The 24220-nt window shown below is 27.7% G+C and overlaps 1 protein-coding gene across 1 annotated transcript; it reads right to left on the reverse strand.

Moving 5' to 3' along the window:
* Positions 1–10314: 10314 nt before the first annotated feature.
* On the reverse strand, positions 10315–24136 carry LOC110010694 (uncharacterized). Its single transcript, XM_089723254.1, has 8 exons — positions 23955–24136; positions 22297–22600; positions 16808–17321; positions 16578–16727; positions 16258–16491; positions 12860–12907; positions 11472–11902; positions 10315–11026 (listed from the first exon to the last, which is right to left on the reverse strand). The coding sequence occupies exons 2-8, from the start codon at positions 22591–22593 to the stop codon at positions 10418–10420; spliced, it is 2283 nt and encodes a 760-aa protein (XP_089579380.1). The 5' UTR covers positions 22594–22600; positions 23955–24136; the 3' UTR covers positions 10315–10417.
* Positions 24137–24220: the final 84 nt, after the last annotated feature.

A 24220-nucleotide genomic window follows, 5' to 3' on the forward strand; every position in this document is an offset into this window, starting at 1 on the left:
ATATCCTTTGGTCTTTGCATGATAGTTAAAGCATAAATTTTTAGTCTTAAACCATTGGGTAAAGAATACACAGGTGCCAACATCAATTTTATCTTTATTATAGAATGTTGCAGATTTAATTTGGTTAATGGCTAGAATTTAACACTACACACATGCATAACACAAATTCTGACTATCTAGCATAAATTGCACTGTGTTGTCAAAACACAGTCTCTACAGATGAAAAATTACTAAAATGCCCTTATGGCAATATAATTCACCAGAATCATAATTAATTCATATTAATGCATGATGAGACTCTAAAATGATTTAATGCATACTAATGACATGTTTAGAAAATATGGATGTAACAGAAGATTAGGCCTTTTAAGATATATTAGTATTGACCACAATTTGTGTTTTATGTAATTAGCTTATACACTTCTAATCCTACGAGGACTTGTGATGGAAATGCCATAAGATTCTCCATAAATAGACTAGGTCTCATTTTCATTCTTAACCATGGCTAGTCGCATTCAAAGCTGCCTATGCGAGGAGGAAACGAAGAGCAAGATCTTTGATAAGAAGAACAACTTTATAATTAAAATTTTAATCTATCATTCTTCAAACATTTATTTACGTATTAATTTATTTTTTTATATTTTTTATGTACTATATAAATCATTTGGATAAATACTTTTATTTTTTTAATTCATAATATAATTTTTAAACAATATGGCTATGTAGATAAATGGGTATCTATGGATAGTGGATACCCATGGGTTGTCACGGATAATGGTACCCGTGGATATACCCTGATAGTGTTAATTTTTATAGTGTTTTTATTGTAATTTTCACTAAGATTTCTAGCATTTTTAATTTATCTAAATTAGTTTTTATGCAATATTGTTATGTTTTTACTTAAAAGCTTCCTTGAAACACAATTCACTTGATTTTAAGGAAAAGTGTAGGATTTTGCAAGAAAAGGACAAAAATAAGGCAAAACATAATTAGCACGCTCCAGCCCGTGCTAAGGCGCACGACCATGCCAAATGCAAGGCAAAACAAAGCAAAGAATCAGAGGCGCGCACGCCCCAGCCTATGCTGAGCCGCACGCCCGTGCCACAACTGCCCTGGACTTCCAGAGAAGCGCACGCCCGTGCCCGCACTAGAAACAAAGACTTGGCCCGTGCAGTTGAAGCATGCCCGTGCTACATATGTTCCAGACTTCCAAAGGAGGGCACGCCCCTGGCCGTGCCAGTGCGCACGCCCCTGCTCTGGAACTTCCCCAGACCGTGCTGAACAACACGGCCCGTGCTGAGAGCCTCAGACTTCCAGAGCCTGGCACGCCCAAGACCGTGCCAGGCAGCACGCCCGTGCCAATCAAGAATGCTGAATTTGAGTCAAAAGTTGCCAACTAATCCCTACCATTTTCACAGGATACTTTGGATACTCTCTTCACATGTCAGTCAAACTTCAACCATATGCACTTAGAAAGCCATAATTGAGAGTAATTTATGGCTTGATTTAGAACTTTTCCACCTCACAAAGTTGGACTTTACTCATTAAAGCATGTGGATTGTTCCCCCTAGAAGTCTATATAAAGAGGGAAAGAAGCCATTCCAAAGACATCACACATTACACTGCACTTCACTCCTTCTTTCTCTTATAGCTTTGTATATAGTTTTATTCTTTTAGAAGTTAAGTATTCAAGAGTTGTGCAAGATTTCAAGGAAGCCATCCAAGCAATTTATCACTAGTTCTTATTTCTAAACTCTTAATCTTGTTTATTTCTTTCATTATTCTTATTGATTATGGAATATTTATCAAGTATTGTTGAATTTTACTTAAGTACTATGTGTAACTAAATTCTTATACTAGGGGGTTTGATGTAGCTTAATCTCTTTTCCAATTTATGCAATTAGATTTATTTTTCCTTATTCAAGTTATGGTTTATTAATGAACTTAATGCTTCTAGGCAGAATTTTCCCCTAGATTGATTTATTTCAATTATCACTATCGGAAGAAGGATCTTTGATAAGAAAAGGTTAATAAAACACATGTGAATAATAATTTGATGCGGAAGCTATATGGTTTGACTCATGGGGGGGGTTTTTATGATTTATCAACCTTAAATTGTAAATTGATAAACAACTACATAACTTAATGATTTAATTCATAGTTAATTACGCTATTGGAAGATAGGTAATTAAATGGAATTAAAATAGCTAGCAATACATCGGAAGAGCTTGTTAGTGAATTCAGAGTTGTTTCCCCTACTTGAATAATTAAATTGATTAGTGAACTAATGAAATAAATTGGATAGAATTAAGTGAAATCAAAACCCCTAGTAGTTTTACTTCCTTGATTTCTTTCAATCAATTTTTATTTACTTGACTCTTATTTATTTTACATTTATACAACAATTCTCTCAATCATCGTTTAAATAATAACAAGATAATATAATTTTGGTATTTGGATTACAATTCTCGTGGAAACGATATCTTACTCATCATATATTACTTGTAGCGATTCGTACACTTGCGAAATAAGCTGTCATACCCGAACCCATTAGATTTGAGGATGGTTATAACATTCCCTACCCAATAGGATACAGGATAGAATATAGGGATTAGGGATGGAATTGGGTTTGGGTGTGAATATTGCACTACCCGACCCGAACCTACCCATTTTCATTCCTAAACCCAATAGTTTTAGTGTAAACTTGAGGTTCATTTTAATCTAGTTGTCAAAACGTTATGAATAATCAATTAATTTTGGCAAACCTCAAAATAGTACATTACCTAATAAAATATATATATATATATATATATATATATATATATATATATATGAGAATAATGAGATTTCCTATAGTGCTTTTAATGAAATTTAGAATATGCTAAAATAATCTTAATCATAGCTAATTAGAAAATTACATTTTTATTAGTTGATTGAATATAATTTATTAAAATTCTTTTTTAAATGAATACATATAGATAACTAAGCATTTTAAATTTTAAGTTTTATCCTTTTTAAATTTATTTTTAATAAATATACATGTTAATAAGACATTTGAAAATTTTTATATATTACATTTTAAATATTCGATATATTTTAACTATATTAAAATATTATATTTCATAGAAAAATAACAAAAAGTAAAAAGTATATTCTTTTATTAATATTTTTTTTCTTCATATTAGTATGATTTGATTGGATATATTTTTTTTAAAAAAATATATTTTCAAATAGAATACACATATATTTTATTAAGAGAGATAGTTTTATTAATATTTTTTTATATTTGTACGATTTGATAGGATATATTTTTTTAAAAATATATTTTCAAATAGAATATATATAATTAAATCTTTCAAAATTTTTATTTTTTTTCAAAATTTATTTTAAATAAAATGAATATATATGTGGGATTAGTTAACAGCTAAAAATTTTAATTCTAAAAATATATAATATTTTATTAATATATTGATATATCTATCTATTGAAACATTTTTTATTAGGTGAATTTCGAAAAAAAAAGAAGTTATTCCTAGTAATAGTTTTTGATATTTGATTTTTACTTTTTTCGTTATTAAATAATTTGTAACTATTATAAGCATTTCCAAGTTTGAAATTTTATGTTCTCTGAATTTATTTTTAATAAATATATATGATAAGGAGATATTTCAAAATTTTTATATTTTATTTTTTTAAATATTTAATTCTATTTTAGTTATAATTTTAAATATTTTATTTTAGAGAAAAAAATAAAAAATAAAATATTTTTATTAACATTCATTTTTTACTTCGATATATTTTTTTAAAAATAAATTTTCAAATAAAATATAAATAATATTTTAATTAGGAGAGAGATAAAAAAAGAAAAAGTATATTATTTTTATTAATATTTTTTCTTCATATTTGTACAATTTGATTAGATATACTTTTTAAAAATAAATTTTCAAATAGAATATCCATAATGAAAACTTTCAAAATTTTTAAAATTTTTACTTTTCAAAATCTATTTTAAAGAAAATGAATATATGTGTGTGCAGGATTGGCGAATAATTTAAAATTTTAATTTTAAAAATATATATAATATTTTATTCATATGTTTATTATATATCTATGTACATTGAAACTTTTTTGCTTGAGTTTTGAAAAACTTTTTATTCTTAATAATAATTTTTTTATTTCTTTTTCGTTACTGAATAATTTTTAACTATTATCATTTTAAAGCATTTCAAAATTTGAAGTCTTATCTTTTTTTAATTTATTTTTAATAAATATAAATGATAAGGAGAAATTTGAGAATTTTTATATATTTTTTTAAATATTTGATTCTATTTTAATTATAATTTAAATATTTTATGTTAGAGAGAAATAAAAAAGATATACTTTTTTCTTTATATTTTTATGATTTGATTGGATTTATTTTTTAAAAATAAAATTTTAAATAGAATATAAATAATATTTTATTTAGGAGAGAGATAAAAAAATATATTATTTTATTAATATTTTTCTTTATGTTTGTACTCTTTGATTGGATATATTTTTTTAAAAAAATTTTCAAATAAAATATAAACAATTGAACCTTTTGAAATTTTTAAAATTTTTACTTCTCAAAATTTATTTTAAATAAAATGGATATAAGCGTGGAATTGATGAACTATTAGATATGTATATAAGATTGTATATAATATCTTATTGATATATTTATTATATATTTATATACATTGAAACTTTTTTTTGTTATTTAAGTTTTGAAAATATTTTTATTTTTATAATTAATTTTTATTTTCTTTTTCATAACTAAATAATTTTTAACTATTAACATTTTTAAGCATTTCAAAATTGTAGGTTTTCACTTTTTAAATTTATTTTCAATAATTTCATATGATAAGGTGACATTTGAAAAATTTTTATTTTTTATTATTTAAATATTTAATTCTATTTTAATTATAATTTAAAACATTTTATTTTGGAGAAAAATAAAAAAGTATATTCTTTTTATTATTATTATTTTTTTTATATCTGTATAATTTGATTGGATATATTTGTTGGCTCAAGGGTCAATTCTATCTTGAGATTTTGATAATTATACAAAATAAATAAATTTAATATTTTTTTATGTGCTAATATTATTTTATGCATATTTATTTATTTTTTAAATATGAAATTTGATAAAGAATGAAAGCTCCTACAAATCCAAGATTAATTGAAGACCATGAATACTATTGAAGTTTTTAGTGGTTAGTATCTTAGGATTTATTGTAGGATAGAGAGAATATTCTTTTATAAGCACAAAAATAATTTTTCTCTCTCAAAAATGATTTTGGAAAATTACCTTAAGTAATAAAAGCCAAATCATGATCTTTTTAATTTACTTTCCTAAAAGAAAATGAATTTTTCTTAATTATTTTTGGTAACAAAATATTTGAAAAATATTTTATATCTTTATTTTCAGAAATTCTTTTATAAAGAAAGTCTAAATTCTTATTTTATTCGCTTACCTTAAAAGAAAATATTTTGACCCAAAATATTTTTAGCAACAAGATCTCCGCATCTTTTAGGTTTTGGAAAGTTAGAATTCTTTTTTAAAGGCTAAAGATTACACTTTCTAAAACGGGATCTCCATCCCTCTATATAAAACGTTTTCTTTTAATGAAAATGTGAGTATTTTCTTTAAGAGTAAGAGTTAATTGGATAAATGTTTTTAATCTCTCAAAGCTCTCTCTTAACCCCTTTATTTCTTTTCGTCTTTTTGTTTCACGAAATATTTTTAAGACAAAAGAAAATTTTATAACAACATCTTTTGAAAAATAGTTCTATTTTTTAAATCGATTTTCTAAACTTGATTTCTGTTTTTCTTATGCTTATATTTGCATTTTTTTATGTCTATATAGATTCTGTAATTTGTTGTAGACAAACTTTTTAATTAAAAACTTTTGTGTAATATGTTAGGTGAGAAGCTATGGTGGAATAGGTTATCAAGCGATCTTCTCCTTGTGTGAGATTCTAATGTATTGATTTGAGTTTCTATTCTCTGCAAAAACAGAAAGGGTTGAGGTTGACTAGAACCTTTGGAGAATCTAGTGGACCAAAGGGTAGATCTAGATTTTAATCTATTGTCTTGTAATGTTGGTTTATCTCTTACCTTTGAAAAGAGATAACATAGTGGATGATCTCTAGATGAGTCTTGGGGATTGGCTGTAGGTGAGTTAGTGCCAAACCACTATAAATCACTGTGTTTATCTTTTTATTTTCTAAAGTTCTGCTTGATTCTATTTTATTTACACAACTGTAATCTTTTAGAAATGCAAAGTTGTTAATGAATTTCTAGTTCTAAACTTGTGTAAGCTTTATCTTTATTGAACATTATAATTCTAGATTTTTATATTGTGATTATACCAAGTTTTAATATGTTCTTCTGTATTCAGTATAAATCACAACTTGAATTTTAATCAGTTTTTTTTTTTTAATATTGCTTAAAGCTTTGTGCAGCAGTTTTAAATACAATAATTGTTTTTCACATAATCTTTTCAAACTAGCAATAAGCTTTGTGAAACGATTCTAAAAATAATAATTGTTCTTCGCAGAGTTTTTCTAAAGTAACTTAAGTTTTGTGAAGCAGTTCTAAATTTAATAATTGTCTTTCACAGAGTATTTCTAAACTTGCAATAAGCTTTGTGAGAAAATTATAAACTTGATAACTCTCTTTCACAAATACTTTCTATTTCCGCTGCAACAGAATTCTGATTTTTTTTTGAAAGTTTAATTTTTGGAAAACCCAATTCACCCCCTCTTGGGTTGTGCCATATATAAATGGGACCCACAAAATTTTTTAAAAAATAAGATTTCAAATAGAACATATATAATATTTTATTTAGGAGAGAGATAAAAAAGTTAATTATTTTTATTAATATTTTTTCTTCATATTTGTGTGATTTGATTGGGTATATTTTTTTTAAAAAAATAAATTCTCAAATGGAATACACATAATTAAACCTTTCAAAATTTTAAATTTTTACTTTTCAAAATTTATTTTAAATAAAATGAACATATGTGTGCGTGGATTAGCGAATAGTTTAAAATTTTAATTTTAAAAAATATATAATATTTTATTAATATATTTATATATATTAATTTTTTTATTAGGTGAGTTCTGAAAAGAGTTTTATTCTTAATACTGTGTTTTTATTTTCTTTTTCGTTACTGAATAATTTGTAACTATTATCATTTTAATTTAGTAAAATATTTACATCTCCCTTGCAATAAATAGATGACCTCTGGATAATTCAGCATTTTTAATTTTCTTGATATTTCTTTCTCTTATAGCCTAAATCTATTTGACTTGAAAGAAATAGTGTATAGGAAACTGAAAAAAAAAAATTAGGACTATATGTTTTTGTTTTAGATCACTTTTTAGGATTCAAAAATTTGTATATATGTGTATATATTATTTTCTCTAATACACTGGGTAAGTAAAACTGCTACTATAGCCAAAATAATTACCATTATCAATTTAGTTTGAAACTACTTTATTATATAAAAATGAAATTAAATACATAAAAAATATCATTATAAGTACCTTGTAAAACAAAGTGCAATACAAATTAACCATTTGTATTTATTTTAATTTAACAAAAACTTATATTTTAATATTATATATATAAAAATATAGGATATAACGAGTATAGTCAACGTGCAACACACGTCATAAAAAAGATTAGTACTAGTACTATATATATTGTCTTTGTGAAATTTAAAATATCCTAAAGTAACTTTAGTTTTAGCCAATTAAAAAAATTTTAACCTATATATATATATATATATATATATATATATATATATATATAATATTTCTATACTTATTGGATTTTGTTTAACTTTTTTTAATAGATAAATACATATAGATAATTAAGCATTTTAAAATTTTAAATTTTTACTATTATTATCTTATTATATGTCTAATTATATTTTATTTCATTATATTATTATGTAAATTATTAATAATAATTTAATAATTTTGAATAATTTATATTATTATTATAATTATAATTTAGCTTCAACATTATTATTTTAAATAATATATGTAAAAAAGATTTTTTAAAAAAATTATTTTTAAACATCTCGAATTGATTAGTTATATTGACATCTTATTTAAAGCAAATCCTATTTCTATTAAAGAATATACTTTTATTAATAATTTTTTAAAACGCTTTCATGATTTTGATTGGCTCAAAAAATAAAAATAAAAATGTATTATTATTTATAAATATTTAATTTAACTTAGGAGATTGATTTTTTATTCTATTGTTAAAGTATATTTATTTACTAAAAAAGATTATAGTGAAAGTTATTAACAAAACATACAAGTTAATTATAAAGCATATAATAAAAACTATGAGACGATTTAATCAATTTGGTTTTTCCTTAAAAAAAATGAAAGTAATTAACGTGTAATAAAAATTGTATGAATCATTATGTTGAATGATACATTTCATATTTAAATTGCTATTTGAAAGAGAAAAACAAATATATTGATAAGTGTTGTTTTTATAGTATTTTTAATATAATTTTTATTAGGATTTTTAGTATTTTTAATTACTTTAATTAGTTTTCATTTAGTTTTATTTATGTTTTTCTATAAAGCTTGCTTGAATCATATTTCACTTGATCTTAAAGAATTTTGCAAGATTTTTATAGGAAACTAGCCAAAAATGCAAAAAAAGATCAATTGTCATAAACTTCCAGCAAGTAGCAGCCTCATGGCATGCTACCTAGCACTCTCGTGCTATCCTGCAGATCAACTTAAGCCGAAACTTCATATTAAGCCTGTGTTGCCCACATGAAGATATTGTAGGTCATATCTTATTAAAGCTGAAATCTTATTTAGACGTTGGGAGAGTCCTAATTGGGAAGAAATATAAAGCCTAAATAGTTTCCTATCTCTAAAAGATTTCTTACTCAATAGAGATTCACTTTCCTAAACGAACACAAAGATATTCCAGAAAGTCTATATAATGAGTGAGAGACTAGCCATGATCAAGGTCGAATCCATTCATTGTATATTCCATCTCTTGTTCAATTATTTTCTAGATAATTTTCTCTCTCTTTAAGACTTCAAGTATTCAAGTTGGTGTCAAGATTCAAGGAAGCCGCTTAAGCCAATTGTGGACTAGTTTTTATTTCTAAACTCTCTTTTTGTTTATTATTCTTTATGAGATTATTTACAAGTTTAATTGAGTTTTATTTAATTACTATGTCGAACTAAATTCATATATTATGGATTTGATGTAGCTTAATTTCGATTTCAATTTATAATATTATATTTATTTTTCCTTATTCATGATATAATTTATTATTGAACTTAATGCTTCCAGAGAAAGTTTCTCCCATTAATTGATTTATTTCATTAATCACTATCGGGAGAAGGGTTTTGATATGAAAAAGGTAATAAATTACATGAGAATGATAACTTAATGCGGAAGCTATATGGTTTGACTCATGGGGGTTTTCATATGTTAACAACCGTAGATTATGAATTCAAAAGCAAACCATAAAACTTAATGATTTAATTCATGTTTGATTGCGCTATTGAAAGATAAATAATTAGACCGGGTTAAAATATCTAACAATACATCGGGAGAGCTTGTTAGTGATTTTAGAGTTGTTTCCCCTACTTGAACAATTAAAATTGATTATCAAACTAATAAAATAAATCAGATAGAATTAAGCGAAGTCAAATTCCCTAGTAGCTTTTAATCATTGTTTTCTTTTGAACAATTACTTTATTTTAATCACTTTATTTTATTTTTTAAATTCTTTTTAATCACTTTATTTTATTTTTTAAATTCTTAGATTATATTCCCCTTATTATCGTTTAAATAATAGTATGTTAACATAATTTTGATACTTGGTATACAATTCCCGTGGGAACGATACTCTACTGACTCTTTATTATTTGTTTGTGATTTTCGTACAATTGTGAAAAAGCCTGTCATATATCATTTTTTTCAATGACATATTACAGTTTAAAACATATAATCAAAAAAAAAAAACTTACTGTACATATAAAGTGTAACATAATGTAATTATTGTATTTATTACAATCTAAATAAGAATTTATAATTCAATTGTATATAAATAAAAAAAATTAAATGAGTATTAAAAAATGAGCATATAATGATGATAGTCATAAAATAGACTAGTATTATTGAGTGAGCAGACTAGTAATATGATATTGAATGTCAAAAAAAAAGTAATATGATATTGTTATTGTTTAATTTGTTTCGCACTATATTTGTATCTTACCAACGTAACCAAAACTTAATTAATAAGCATTTATTAAATCAAATAGTTTTGGAAGATACAAGGAAGACATTACATAATACGAACTTTTCAATTACACCAATAATCCAAAAGACACTACTTAGTACCAATACTTCATTTTTCTATCAAAGAGTCTAGGCCTATACGTGGATACGAAAATCTCAACAAGTAGAGGAAACTGTAAAAATATAAAAACAGTAACGGGAATACTGGCCAACAAAATTATAGGAATGATTAGTTTCAGATCTCCATCTAGCATTATTATGAGAGTAGCACAAAATGATATCATCATGGCTGCAATGCAAAAGAAAAGGGTAGAAAGACCCATGATCATCTTTCTTGGCAATGATTCAAGAAAATCTTCTTCTGCATAACGTGAAGTCAAGACTCCTAAAAACATTAATACCGAAGTTGAGGAGGCAAATAGAGAAATTGCATCAGCTACTATGAAAACCTTGAATGCTTTCTTATGTAAAAATATTGGAAATCCAGTATCTTGAATGTTGCCACCGGGAACAGTAAATGCGGTAGTAAACATAATTGTAATAATAAGAGCACCTACGACTGTAGAAGATGTTGCAATTCCTTTCATCCATTTCTCTCCTTCCTCCTTTAATTCCTTGTGGCTTTTTGTAAACAATTGGCTAGGGGTATACTCTTCTTCATTGACATATTGTTTTAATGTAGGATCCACAATACTTTCTACCTCCTACATTGAAATCAAAATTATAAAGGGTGAGCATAGTGCCTAAATATAATATATTATAAAGTTAAAACTAGATCGTTTAATTGTTATCATAGAAAATTTTTTCGTAAGCTATGTTTACATCCTTCTCATGAAATACAATCTAAATTTCCTCACATAATGTGTAACTTATAAAATTTATTTTGTGTTTATTAGAAATGATCCATTTGATTGTACCCTTTTTCCATTTCAAGAATTTGTGATTCTAGAATATATTCTAGGAATTGGCTTCCCATTTTGAATACAGGGAGCTAAGGATACAATTACAAGATGAGACGAACAATTTTTTTTTTTCTTTTTTTCAAATTTGAATTATTCTTAGATACTTAGGAGGATTATGTTATTACAGGTTCCATATTAAGTAATATACAAATATGAATGTATGTCTTAATAAGTCGTAAAGAATTACCTTATACCATTGTAGCTCTCTTTGCATTTGCAAAGCTGGACTTGAAATATGAGCAAGTCTGTGTGCAGGTGCTAACATTCCTGCCATATGTAACGTGTTATTTCTATCCTCGTCAAATGAATTAATCAGCAAACCCTTCCATTTTCCAACTGCATATATAATGCTGAAAACTTTTTCTTGTCGATGTTCAATAGCATATTCAATTATGCCTCTTAATTTGATGTTTACAATTGTGATGATAGAAGGATTAGCTTTTAGTATCTCAATAACAATTTCAACTATCCCACTTTCAGTAGCAGTAAATAAGGCTTCATCTATTCCTTTTTTTTTGATATCTTGATTTTTGGTAATCGAAGTGCCTTCAAATATACAACGTATAACTTGGAGAGCATAGATGTGTGTCAACTTCATATCATAAATTTGCTTCAATCCTTCAATGAAAAGCAAATAGAGATAATTAAGAATGATAACTTCAAATCAATTAAAGAAATTAATGAAATAGAGAATTGGATTTTGGTTAATTAATAATTTTTCCAATCAAACTAACATCAATTACAACAACATTAGCATAGTAAAAAAAAAGCAAAGACATCACAAATTAAAGAAAGGCTTAGTGACAAAAAAAAAAAAAAAAAAAGAAAAACTTCAACTTTGATTTTTTTTTAAACATGGTCGATGCTTTTAATTTTATCAATTGTGGTACTCAACTTATTTTTTTATAGTAATTATAGTCTCCATCCATTGTCGACACTTTTTAATTTGGCTCCATCCATTCACTAGCTTGTCACTTATTCTTCTCTATTGAATATTATTTTTGTATTTATTATTATTTTCTCTATCTATAAAAATTTAATGACATTTAGTATTATTTATTTATTATAATATTTGAGTATTATGTTTTTATTCAATAATAATCAATCGTTTCTTAACATTGAAATTTTAAAAATTAAATTGTAAAATATTTTTAATTTTTTCATCTAAAACTTTGGATTTTTAGAAAATTTATTATTAACAAAAATTTTTAATGACTTAATAAGAGAGATTTGATAATTGGAACAATTTTTCACATTGTGAACCAATAAAAAGAAAAATAAATTTTTTAAAAAATAAATTTTAAAAAACAAATAATCAAAAACTGAAAACTGTTTCATATCTCTAATAAATAAAAACTCAAACCAGACAACTATAATAAATAGGGACTAAGCTTTTCTGATATGATGATATAGTACTTAAGTGGTGATACGTGAGTCCATTAATGACCACATCGAACTATAGTTATAACTTATAATTGCTAAAAAAAGTTAAATTCAATATGAAAAGTGCATAATATCATCAAAATTTGTAAATATTAAAACACAATAAATCTCTTCAAATTGGAATTAGCTTACCAAATATGTCTTTGACACTTGAGCCTAGACTTTGGAGCCCTGCAAATACTACAAAATTCAAAATTGAGTCAAATGAAGTCATATTTCATTTATTCTGAAAAAAAAAAGTTAATATTTCAATTATAAAAGGAATATTAGGCAAGAGTATAACAAATTAGCAATAAATTTCTTTGGGGCGTAAACTTATAAAAGCTTAATGGCAACAAATGTTTAAATATTTTCCAAAATTTTTAATTATAGTAATGATTAGTTAGATTCTAAATATGAGAAATTAACTTAATTTGATCCAATATATTCTAAAAAAAATAGTTTTTCTAATATAACTTTAAATGTTTTATTTTCTAATATAACAGCCCAATTGATTTTATACAATATGAATTCCAATATTTACTCATTTATAAGCTTGTATTGTTTGAGTCCACAAATTCTTCATTTGCATTTCATTTCTCTTTTCTCTTTAAACCTAAATTTAATACAAATTTTATCTTTTTATGAAATATAAATTTAAAATTATTTTTAATAAAAGAAAACTATAAAACTTTGCATTTATACATGGAGAAAGAAGTTGAAAAGGTATGGGAAAAGGGGTTTCTAATTAACTTATTGTCAATCTATTATAATTTTCTAATATAATTATAAATTTATTAACACATTCTATACATTATGTGTTAATCTCTCTTTCTATTCATTGAAATCACTTCTTTGAATATTGTTTTCTTTTTGTTATTTTTCTTTTTTTTTTTCGTTTGTGGGGAGATACAATTGAAGCAATTTTTAAAGCAATTTTCAATTACAGAAAAATTTTAATTTTAGAATTTGAATATTTGAGATTTTTTTTGTTGCAATTTTAAAATGTTTAAAATGTAGAACTTTTGAATTTAGTGTATTCACAACAATAATTTCAGTGGGGCATTTCATAAATTACACATATTTCCTGGTAAGAAATTGAACCAAAGAACCGATTTATAAGTATATTTTTAAAACTTTTAGATGTATCATTTAGTTTATAACAACAATTATATTTTATGATTTAAAATCAAAACTTCATTACTATTGATTAATAAAAGTTAAGATGGTATGAGATAAAAAAATTGATACGTTATCATCTCTCATTAAATATCTAATAATTTACCAATATGATAATTAATAAATGTATATACAAGTTTTTAATATATTCAATATAATAATTTATGATCATAAATGTAGTTGGATTATAATTAATTTAATATAATAAATGTATTTAATTTAATATATAAGGAGAAAACTTAAATTTATATCAATTTTTGAATCTAACATGAATATATATATATATATATATATATGAGAATTATATATATATTTTTTTTGGTTGCTGACGAAGCGACTATGAGACTAAAGCTCTCTAAAATTTTAGCATTCATTTTTTCTTGCTCAAGAAAATTTTACCTTTTAAACCTTCGAAATTAAATTATCATATTAATATATATTATAATTTATCTTCTAATTAAACTTACTATAATATTTATATTGATTATCATAATTATCATTCATAATTATTGTTTATTATTATGAATGAAAATTTTATATTTAAAAGAATTGATGGTTAATGGTTAAAATATTTACTAATAGTTTTATTATCAATAAATATTCAAACGTTTCAACGTTTATTTGTCTTAATATTGCAATTATATAACTATCTTTATTAGTTTTAAAGGTAACATATTGAATTGCACGTCAATAACATATTACTAACCTATAAATCGAGATAGCTTTTTTAGATTTAGTAAGATTAATTTTTTAATTTTTTTTTTAAATTTGAAGAATTCTTACATAATTTTTTTCTGACCTTAAGTTTTATTTTCCTCGACTAATTTCTATTTTACTCTATCAAGTTAGGAAGAGTTTTTTAAGCCCTAAGAGAAACGATTTATATGAAATTATTATTAAGGACGATATATCTCTGTCTATGATTGAATTTCTATTATCTATTTCATTTTATTTATTTTATTATTTGTAGTATTGTCTAAAAAAAATTTTAATTCAAAAATAAATTAAATCAATGATTTTTTGAATATATATTTCCTTTCTTTCAATTTTATATAGCTTTTATACACAATTAGTCTAATGTTTGAATTTGAAATGTACATTCTTCAACCTCTTAAACAATTTTCAACAAAGTTAAAAAATATGAAATTAAAAATAATTTAGATTTGTAAATTTTTTCCTTAACTAAATTATATATTTTAAAATATTTAAACAATATCTCTAACATTATAGATAAAGATATTACATGTGCATAACACATGCATTTTACTAGTTGGTAGCTAGGTGTATAATATATATATATATATATATTTAAAAGAAACACTTCATAGCATTATCTTGAATTATAAAAAGATTACAAGAACTCAGAGACATAATCTCAAATTTGGATACAAGTAGGATTCTCTCGCTAAAGAATGAATCCCAACATTTGTTTGTCTCATAATCTATTTAGTACTAATACTAGATAGGCAACTTAAAATAGACTACAATCTCAAACAATTAAAACCTAATTCAGAAAAATCATTCTGTGAAAAATATAACGCTAAAATCAGGTTATATATACTCATTCTGTTTTATTTTGTTTGCTTGTTATTCATTTTTTGGATGTCCCAAAATGTTTGTAAGGTTTCTAAATTTTTATATTTAAACAATTATTTTTTTTCATAATAACCGTTATTATTGTCATTAAATAAATGAATTTTATTAATATCTTATTGAATTAAGGGTAAAGATGGAAAAAATAATTTTTGTTGACTAAATTTTTAATATGCGTGTTTTGTCAAACCATGTAAACAAAATGTGATGGAAGGAGTATTACTTACTTATATACATAGGGCCTCTGTTTTCATGGAAAATAGAAGTGAAGCTTCAATAAGTTGCCAGTTATTAATGAATGATTTGGAGTTATATTCTAATTAATAATTATAGATGAGCTTTTTTCAATTATCATAATTTTATTTTAATATTAATTTTTTAATTTAAATGAACATAGTAGTGATGTGTACGGAAAAACATAATAAGTTTTAACGGAAAATCAAATTGAAGTTTGAACTAAAATTAAATAATTGAAACTTCACAACGGTGGTCTGTTGATATTTACTATCTAAATAGATGAAAATTAATTTTCAATTTAGTTAATTAATCTGATGAGTTCGACTAGAATCAACATATCTCAAATTTTTTGCAAGTCAAATTGAAATTCAAATGATTTTGACTCATTTACATTTTTAGTCATGGACACAAAAATTAAATAAAATGTTCTTGTGATACCGATAGATAATTTAATGGTAGTGTACTTGTTTATAATTTTTAAAGATCCATCCTATTTAAAAATTTCAATCTATCAAAAATGTTTAGTTATTCTTATGCCCCTCAACCATAAGAATTATAATTGGTTGCGCTCCACAATTTATTAGGACTAAAAAAAAAAAAAATCCTACAGAAAATGAAGAATCCACAAGCTTTAAAGCTATCTATTTTTCCTTGTCTGTTAAGGAGGAGAAAGAAGATCATACCTCGTAGTAAAATGTTGCCCTGATTCATTTTGTCATTTTGCTCGATTGTTATTCGAACATCAGTAGGAAAAACAGGTAATTGCACTTGAATACCTTTCACCGAAGATAAACTTTCATTAAATAACATTTTAAAAATATTTTGTTCTATTAATATTAATGCCTTTCACGAATCCACTTACCAGAGTATATTCGTCGTTTCCAGAAGGATAAACGATTGCTGCTGGGAAATAATTCAGACATGTTTGATAATTCAATCAAAGGGGTAGTCTTGTGAATGGTTCTTGTCACGGCTAGTCTTGGGCAACGCTGGATCAGATCCAGTGAAATGTCTTGTGTTTGTAACAAAAGAAAGAAATTTGTTTTAGTGAAATTTATTTACAAATAAAATGAAGAAAGAAAATATTCTTACCAAACATTTTGCTGAAAAAAGAGACGTGGAGAAGCTCAGCTCCTAATGTACCATTCTCCGGAAGTAGCAATTCAAATGGAGTTTTGGAGTATAAAAACCAGGTCAGCTCTCTGAAGCCTTTTTCACATGCAATGTTGACGGGTAGATCTACACCTGCTGGTATAGAAACTAATTTATTGTTCTTTGTTAATAGCAAATCCACGATCCTCATAGATCCAGTTCCAGCAGCAATACACAAAGCGCTGGTGTCATCGTCATCAAGTATTTCTAGGCCTTCTATTGACATTAAGTTAATTAGCTCCTCTGCAATGTTTACTTTGTCACTTATGGTTGCAAGATGAAGAGCTGTTCGACCGCCTAATGCTATCTTTTCGTTTATTGCATCTGGATGAGCTTCAAGAAATTCTGTAACAGTGTTCAAATCTCCTTTCTCTATAGCTTTGCATAGAGGTAGAAAACTTTCGTATTGATCCCCTCCTGAAATTTTTAATCTTTTCAAATTGTCAACTTTTAGCTTTTCACACAGATAAGAAAATGATTAATTTACCCTAATTCTATAAATTTTTCATTTCAAATTACCGCAACATCCTTTTACCTTCCATAAATCCCAACCTTTCTTTTATTGTTAATAGGATTCAATAAATGAAGATAAAAATTCTGAAAAATGACACTTAAAAAAAAACCTTAAAAATTAATTCGAATGGTTTGAATGGAACAGAGGAAGTGCTTCATTTCCTACAACAACTAAGATTAATTCCATTCCAATCCTTCAATTTTGACTTAATTCTAAATACATTGGGCATAAAAGCTGTGGCCATATTCCGATTTTTGGAACCGGAACCGTAACTAGGACATTGCGGTTCAGTTCCGATTCTAAATTTTTTAGAACCGTGAACCGACGGTTACAAAAACCAGCCAGAACCGAAGGTTTTGATAACCGGTTAGAACCGGCAATTCCAACTGGTTTCCACATATTTTTTTTTTCAAAAATTTTTATTAAAATCTCTAAATTATGTTGTGCGGTGCCCACTCAAGTGGGACCCACAATAAATTTGAAAAGAAAAAAAAAAAAGGAAAACGTGTTATTTGAAAATGTAAAAAAGTTGGCAAAAGGTTGGCAACCAACCATTACCTAAATGGAGAGCCGTGTGTAACTCACACACTGTTCTTGCATTACCTCTCCTATTTATAGGAGAGGATTTGCTTCATTTAATGCACACACCAGAAAGAAAGAGAAAATGTAGAAAGAGAGAGTGTTATAGTTTTAGGATGGGTTTCCTAAAACTGGGAGAGAAAAATAGTGAGGATATTATTTTGGGATGTTTTTGGGAAACACTTTGTGTGCCACTATTTTTGTATTACTCTCTTTGTGTACCTACTATTTTTAATAGTGGAAAAATGATTCGGAGTTTGTCCCGTGGACGTAGCCCTAAATAGTTGAGGGTGAACCACGTAAATTTCTGTGTGTCACAAGTTTACTTTTCCGCTGCGTTAATTTTCTCTTCATTGGTTGAAAGGGCCCAATAAGTGGTATCAGAGCTGATGCCCAACAAGTGGTATCAGAGCCTGATTCCTAACAATTGGTATCAGAGCCGAAGGTTTCAGCAAGTCCAGCCGGTCAGATAGAGGTACCGGATCTGTGGATATATTTTGAAAATAAATATACCAGGATGAAGAGAAAATTACGACGAGTCCATTGGTGCTGTTCGCTCGGAAAGATGTTGCAGAATCGAATTAGTGATGAATAGTAAAATAGTAACTCAAAGTTGATGGTGAACAGTACTATTTGCGTTACTGTTGCTGAGCCTGTCACTGTTAAGCCCAGCACTATTTACGTATAGTACTATTTACGCGTACAGGTACTATTCACGTATAGTACTATTTAAGTGTACAGTTACTATTTATGCATACAGTTACTATTCGAGTATACTATTACTATTCATGGTCACTATTCACGTATACTACTATTCACGTATACGGTTTATGTTGGTGATGATATTCTGCACAAGTCAAAATGGACAAGCAAAATGATCAGTCTGAATGGCGCGTATTACCATATATGGAGAAATAAAATGAGAGATCTCCTTATGGTAATCAAAATGCATTTGCCTATGTTTAGTTCAATTAAATCGGAAGACAAGACTGATGAGGAATGGGCTTTCGAGCATGCATCCAAATCTCGGTTGGTAGATTTGATGATGAAGGTTTCTGTAGCACCTTCAGAAATGGTCAGTGGAAGCTCACAAAAGGTTCATTTGTGGTAGCTAAAGACCAAAAGCTGTACGTGATGCATGCGAAACTCTCCCAAGACACTTTGAGTGTAGTGCAGAATGACAGTACAGTTGAATTGTGGCATAAACGACTATGCCACATGAGTAAGAAAACTCTAGCAAGAAAGAACGTACTACCTGGATTGGATGAAGTTCACCTAGACAAGTGTCCTGATTGTATGGCGGGAAAGCTAAACAGAGTAGCTTTCAATATTACCCCTCCTTCTAGAATGAAGAATGTATTAAATCTGATTCATTCAGATTTGTGTGGACCATTGATGATGTCATATGGTGGAAATCGATATTTTGTGATATTATCGATGACCATTCTAGGAAGACCTGGGTATACGCATTGAAGTCTTCTAAACCTGGTTGAGAGACAAACAGGCAAGAAGCTGAAGTTTATCAGGATAGATAATGGTGGAGAATACACTGGGCCATTTAATGCTTTCTGTAAAAAGCATGACATTCGACATCAAACAACACCTCCCAAGACGCCGCAACTGAACGGTTTCGCTGAAAGGATGAACAGAACTTTGATGGAGAGAGTCAGATGTTTACTCTCACATGCAAAGTTGTCAAAAAGATTTGGGGTGAAGTGTTACTCACAGCAGTTCGCTGTTCACTCTGTTTCCCTCTATAGTATGATACTCCAAAGAGAGTATGGTTAGGAAAGGATGTTTCCTATGATCATTTGCGAATGTGAGGTTGTAAAGCCTTCGTACATGTCCCGAAGGATGAATGGTCGAAGCTTGATGTCAAGACTAGATAGTGTGTATTCATTGGCTATGGCCAAGACCAATGTGGCTATAGGTTTTATGACCCAATCCAGAAGACGATTATAAGAAATCGTGATGCTGTATTTGTTGAAGATCAGACTATTGAAGATATTAAAGCAGAGTGCCAATAGATCTGATGAAGACTCAATAGACATACAGAGAGTCCCTCCAATAGACCTCAAACAAATTGGAGATGAGGAAAATGTTCTACAAGAACAAGTGCCGGAGTTAGAAAATCTAGAAGTTCTTAATCAGAATGAACCAGATGAAGATTATGGTGTTCATGTTCAACCACCAGCACCGGAGGGTTCTCAAACATTAAGAAGATCTAGTAGAGTCTGACAACCATCTACTAGATATCCAGTCAATGAGTATGTACTAACGACTGACGGGGGAGAACCTGAAAGCTTTGAAGAAGCTATAGAAAATGAACACAAGAGGAACTAGATTGAAGCCATGCAAGACGAAATGAAGTCCTTGCATGAGGATGAAACATTTGAGCTGGTGAAGTTGCCTAAAGGCAAGAAAGCTTTGAAGAACAAGTGGGTGTTCAGGATCAAGCAGGAAGAACACAGCTCCCAACCACGATTCAAAGCTAGACTGGTTGTGAAAAGATTCAATCAAAGAAAGGGTATTGCTTTTGATCTTTTCACTAGTTGTGAAAATGACATCCAATCGAACAGTGCTCGGAACGGCCACCAGTTTTGAACTGGAAATCAAGGAAATGGATGGAAAGACTACCTTCCTACATGGAGATTTGGAAGAAGAAATATACATGGAGCAGTCAGAGGGTTTCATAGAAAAAGAGGATTGTGTTTGCAAACTAAAGAAGAGCCTGTACGGCTTGAAGCAGGCACTGAGACAGTGGTACAAGAAGTTTGAGTTTGTTATGGGGGAGAAAAGCTATAGAAAGACTACTTCAAATCACTATGTTTCTATTCTCTGATGATAACTACATTGTTTTTGCTCTATGTGGTTGATATGGTGATTGTTGGTCAAAATTACTAGCTTGAAGATACAACTAAGTTTTTTTGTTATGAAAGACTTGGGACCAGCAAAGCATATTCTTGGCATGAAGATCGAAGAGACATGAAATTATGGTTGTCACAGGAGAAGTACGTTGAGAAAGTACTTCAAAGGTTTAGAATGGAGAACGCAAAAGCGGTTAGTTGTCCTCTTACTAATCACTTTAAATTGATTTCTAAACAGTGCCCTTCTACGGATGGAGAGAAGGAAGAAATGAAAAGATGTCGTATGCTTCAGCAGTTGGAAACTTGATGTATGCCATGGTTTGTACACGGCCAGATGTTGCTCACTCAATTGGAGTAGTGAGTCGGTTTCTTTCAAATCCTGGAAAGGAACACTGGACTACAGTGAAATAGATTTTCAGGATATCCAATCACATTTACAGGGGGAGCCGTGTCGTGGCAGTCAAGATTACTGAAGCGTGCAAAGAGTTGTTGTGTAACAACAGGACCAAGACTGGAAAAAGATCTGCAGGTGGTGCCTTGTGTCGAAAGTCTTCCCGACAAAAGGAGGTCGGGCGGCGTGTCTCGCAAAGTTGTAGCGGCGGTACAAGATGGTGGGCAGGTCTAATAGATTATAGCTGCAGGGATGATGATGGCTAACGTCCCCACTTGAGTGTGCAGGGGGAGATTTGTTGTGCGGTGCCCACTCAAGTGAGACCCACAATAAATTTGAAAAGAAAAAAAAAAAAAAAAAGGGAAAACGTGTTATTTGAAAATGTAAAAAAGTTGGCAGAAGGTTGGCAACCAACCATTACCTAAATGGAGAGCCGTGTGTAACTCACACACGGTTCTCGCATTACCTCTCCTATAAATAGGAGAGGATTTGCTTCATTTAATGCACACACCAGAAAGAAAGAGAAAATGTAGCAAGAGAGAGTATTATAGTTTTAAGATCGGTTTCCTAAAACTGGGAGAGAAAAATAATGAGGATATTATTTTGGGGTGTTTTTGAGAAACACTTTGTGTGCCACTATTTTTGTATTACTCTCTTTGTGTACCTACTATTTTTAATAGTGGAAGAATGATTCGGAGTTTGTCCCGTGGACGTAGCCCTAAACAGTTGAGGGTGAATCACGTAAATTTCTGTGTGTCACAAGTTTACTTTTCCGCTGCGTTAATTTTCTCTTAATTGGTTGAAAGGGCCCAATAAGTGGTATCAGAGCTGATGCCCAACAACTGGTATCAGAGCTAATTCCTAACAAATTAACCCTCCTAACAACTATAAACAGTTATATAACGTCTAATTATGTTAAAGGTATTTATGCAAGTTAGATTTTTTAGTTTTAAAATTTATGAACTGCCTGGAAAATTGGTCAAAGAAACATTCGATTTTGAAACCGTTAAAAAACCGAAACCGTCAATTTTCAGTTCAATTTTGGAACTGTGAATTCAATTACTTTTACCTTCATCTACCACATTTTCTTCTTGTGCATTTTTGCCAGAGTATCCCAACAAACTTTAGCGGAGTTGATTTTTCTGATCCGAGAAAGTTGTTCTGATGTGCAAGAAATTTGAATTACATGTAAAGCAGTTGCATTCTTTTTCCTCCAAATTTTAAACTCAGCTTCAGCTTCTTCTCGACTAGGAGGTTCAATGTGTACTTCTATCATGTCCCATAGATCATTGGCCAACAAATAATTTTTAATGCAAGCGCTCCAGTTAGCATAATTATGCTCGGTCAATAATTCAGGAACTATATTTGTTGCCATAACTAATCTGTAAAGTCATCACATAAAATGACAAATGGTAAATTATTCCAATTATTTAAGAATGAGATCTTAAATAATGACTTTAAATGTTGATTTTTCCCTTTTACGAACTTTTTTGGCCAATGCCTGTGTTTTTGACTTGATGATAATAATAATAATAATAATAATAATTTATTATTATTATTGTTATTATTGTATTGCAATATTCTGGATATTTCTTATAATTTTAACTAATTCTTCTAATTTTATTAGTCGATAACTTGTGTTTTATTCTTCTAACCAGCATCATCCTACATTAGAATTGTGCAAAAGACTCCCACATTAGGGTTGTGCATAGGAATGTGAAAATTCCGATCCATTTTTAAAAAACCATCCAGAATTTTTGTCCCAATAAAAACTCAATATTAATGCAATAGTCTTATTTCAAGTCTTGTTCCAAAGGTTATTGTAGGAGAAGATTGATTTTTCTTTTTTTCTTTTTTTTTTTTTTTTGAAATTGGCCCATATATACTAGCCCAATTTCCATTTTGTTCCATTCTACCCTGTCCCGAAAATCGAATAATAGCGTCCCATTTTTTCCTAAATGTATTTTTTTAAATATAAAAATGGATCAATTAATCAAATAAATTTTTCAACATAAATTTTTCTCTGTTATTTTTCTATGTGTTAAGGAAATCATATGAAAAATTTTTTATTAAATAAAAAATTAGAAGATTAATCCGTATAAAGGAAAATATTAATCGTAAGACGTTTAAAAAAAAAAAAATCGTAAGACTTATGTAAAACTAAATTATGCTAGTCTTTGAATTATTAATTTTTTCATTATACTCAATGCTTTTATTAACTTGAAAGTAAGAACTAACGAATTTTTTATTATGATTTTACAAGTAGATCAATAATTGAACTATTTGGCTTTGTTATTTTGTTACTCAAATTTTTATTATTATAATTGATAACTAAGGTAAATTTATCTTTTTAGTAAAAAAACAATTTACTAAGATTATTGGAAATTTTGATTGATTTCTGACTTGATCCACTTCGTTTTGACCCATACCTAAGTTTTTGTCCTATTTCAAAAAAATGAGACAGAATGGTATAAGATTACATATTTGTCGGAATGATACTAAAACTACATTTTTTTATATACCGATATATAAAGACGAAATTAAAAATTTTGTAACTTCCATCTGAACCCTTGAACCTCAATATATAACTATTAAAAAATAAGATTTTATAAATATCAAGAGAAAAGAAATTAAATAGAGAAAAGAAAAGGGAAGGAATGAAAAAGAAGAAGCTTGAATCTATCGCAAACAATTAATTGAAAGAAATTATAATCTTAAAATGAAATGAAAACTGACCCTTTGGAAACTCAATATGGCTCTTCCTCCAAATTATTCTTCTTCCACCTTTTCTCAGAAAGAACTCCAGCCTCTCTCAGAAACTCACCTTTGCATGATGATTTGCAGTTATATTTATACATCTATAAACAGATCAGTTATATTCATCACTCATTCCATATTAGTAACTACTAAACTAAGTTAACTAGATTTTCTATCTCTAACCAAATAGGAAACGTAAAAGAGTTAATAAGGAATAAGCTACAAAAAGCAAGTGGTTGATGTGA

This window comes from Jatropha curcas, chromosome 6 (genome assembly GCF_041381405.1).
Source record: "Jatropha curcas cultivar XTBG-Jc1 chromosome 6, XTBG_Jcur_1.0, whole genome shotgun sequence".
Taxonomy (NCBI): Eukaryota; Viridiplantae; Streptophyta; class Magnoliopsida; order Malpighiales; family Euphorbiaceae; genus Jatropha; species Jatropha curcas.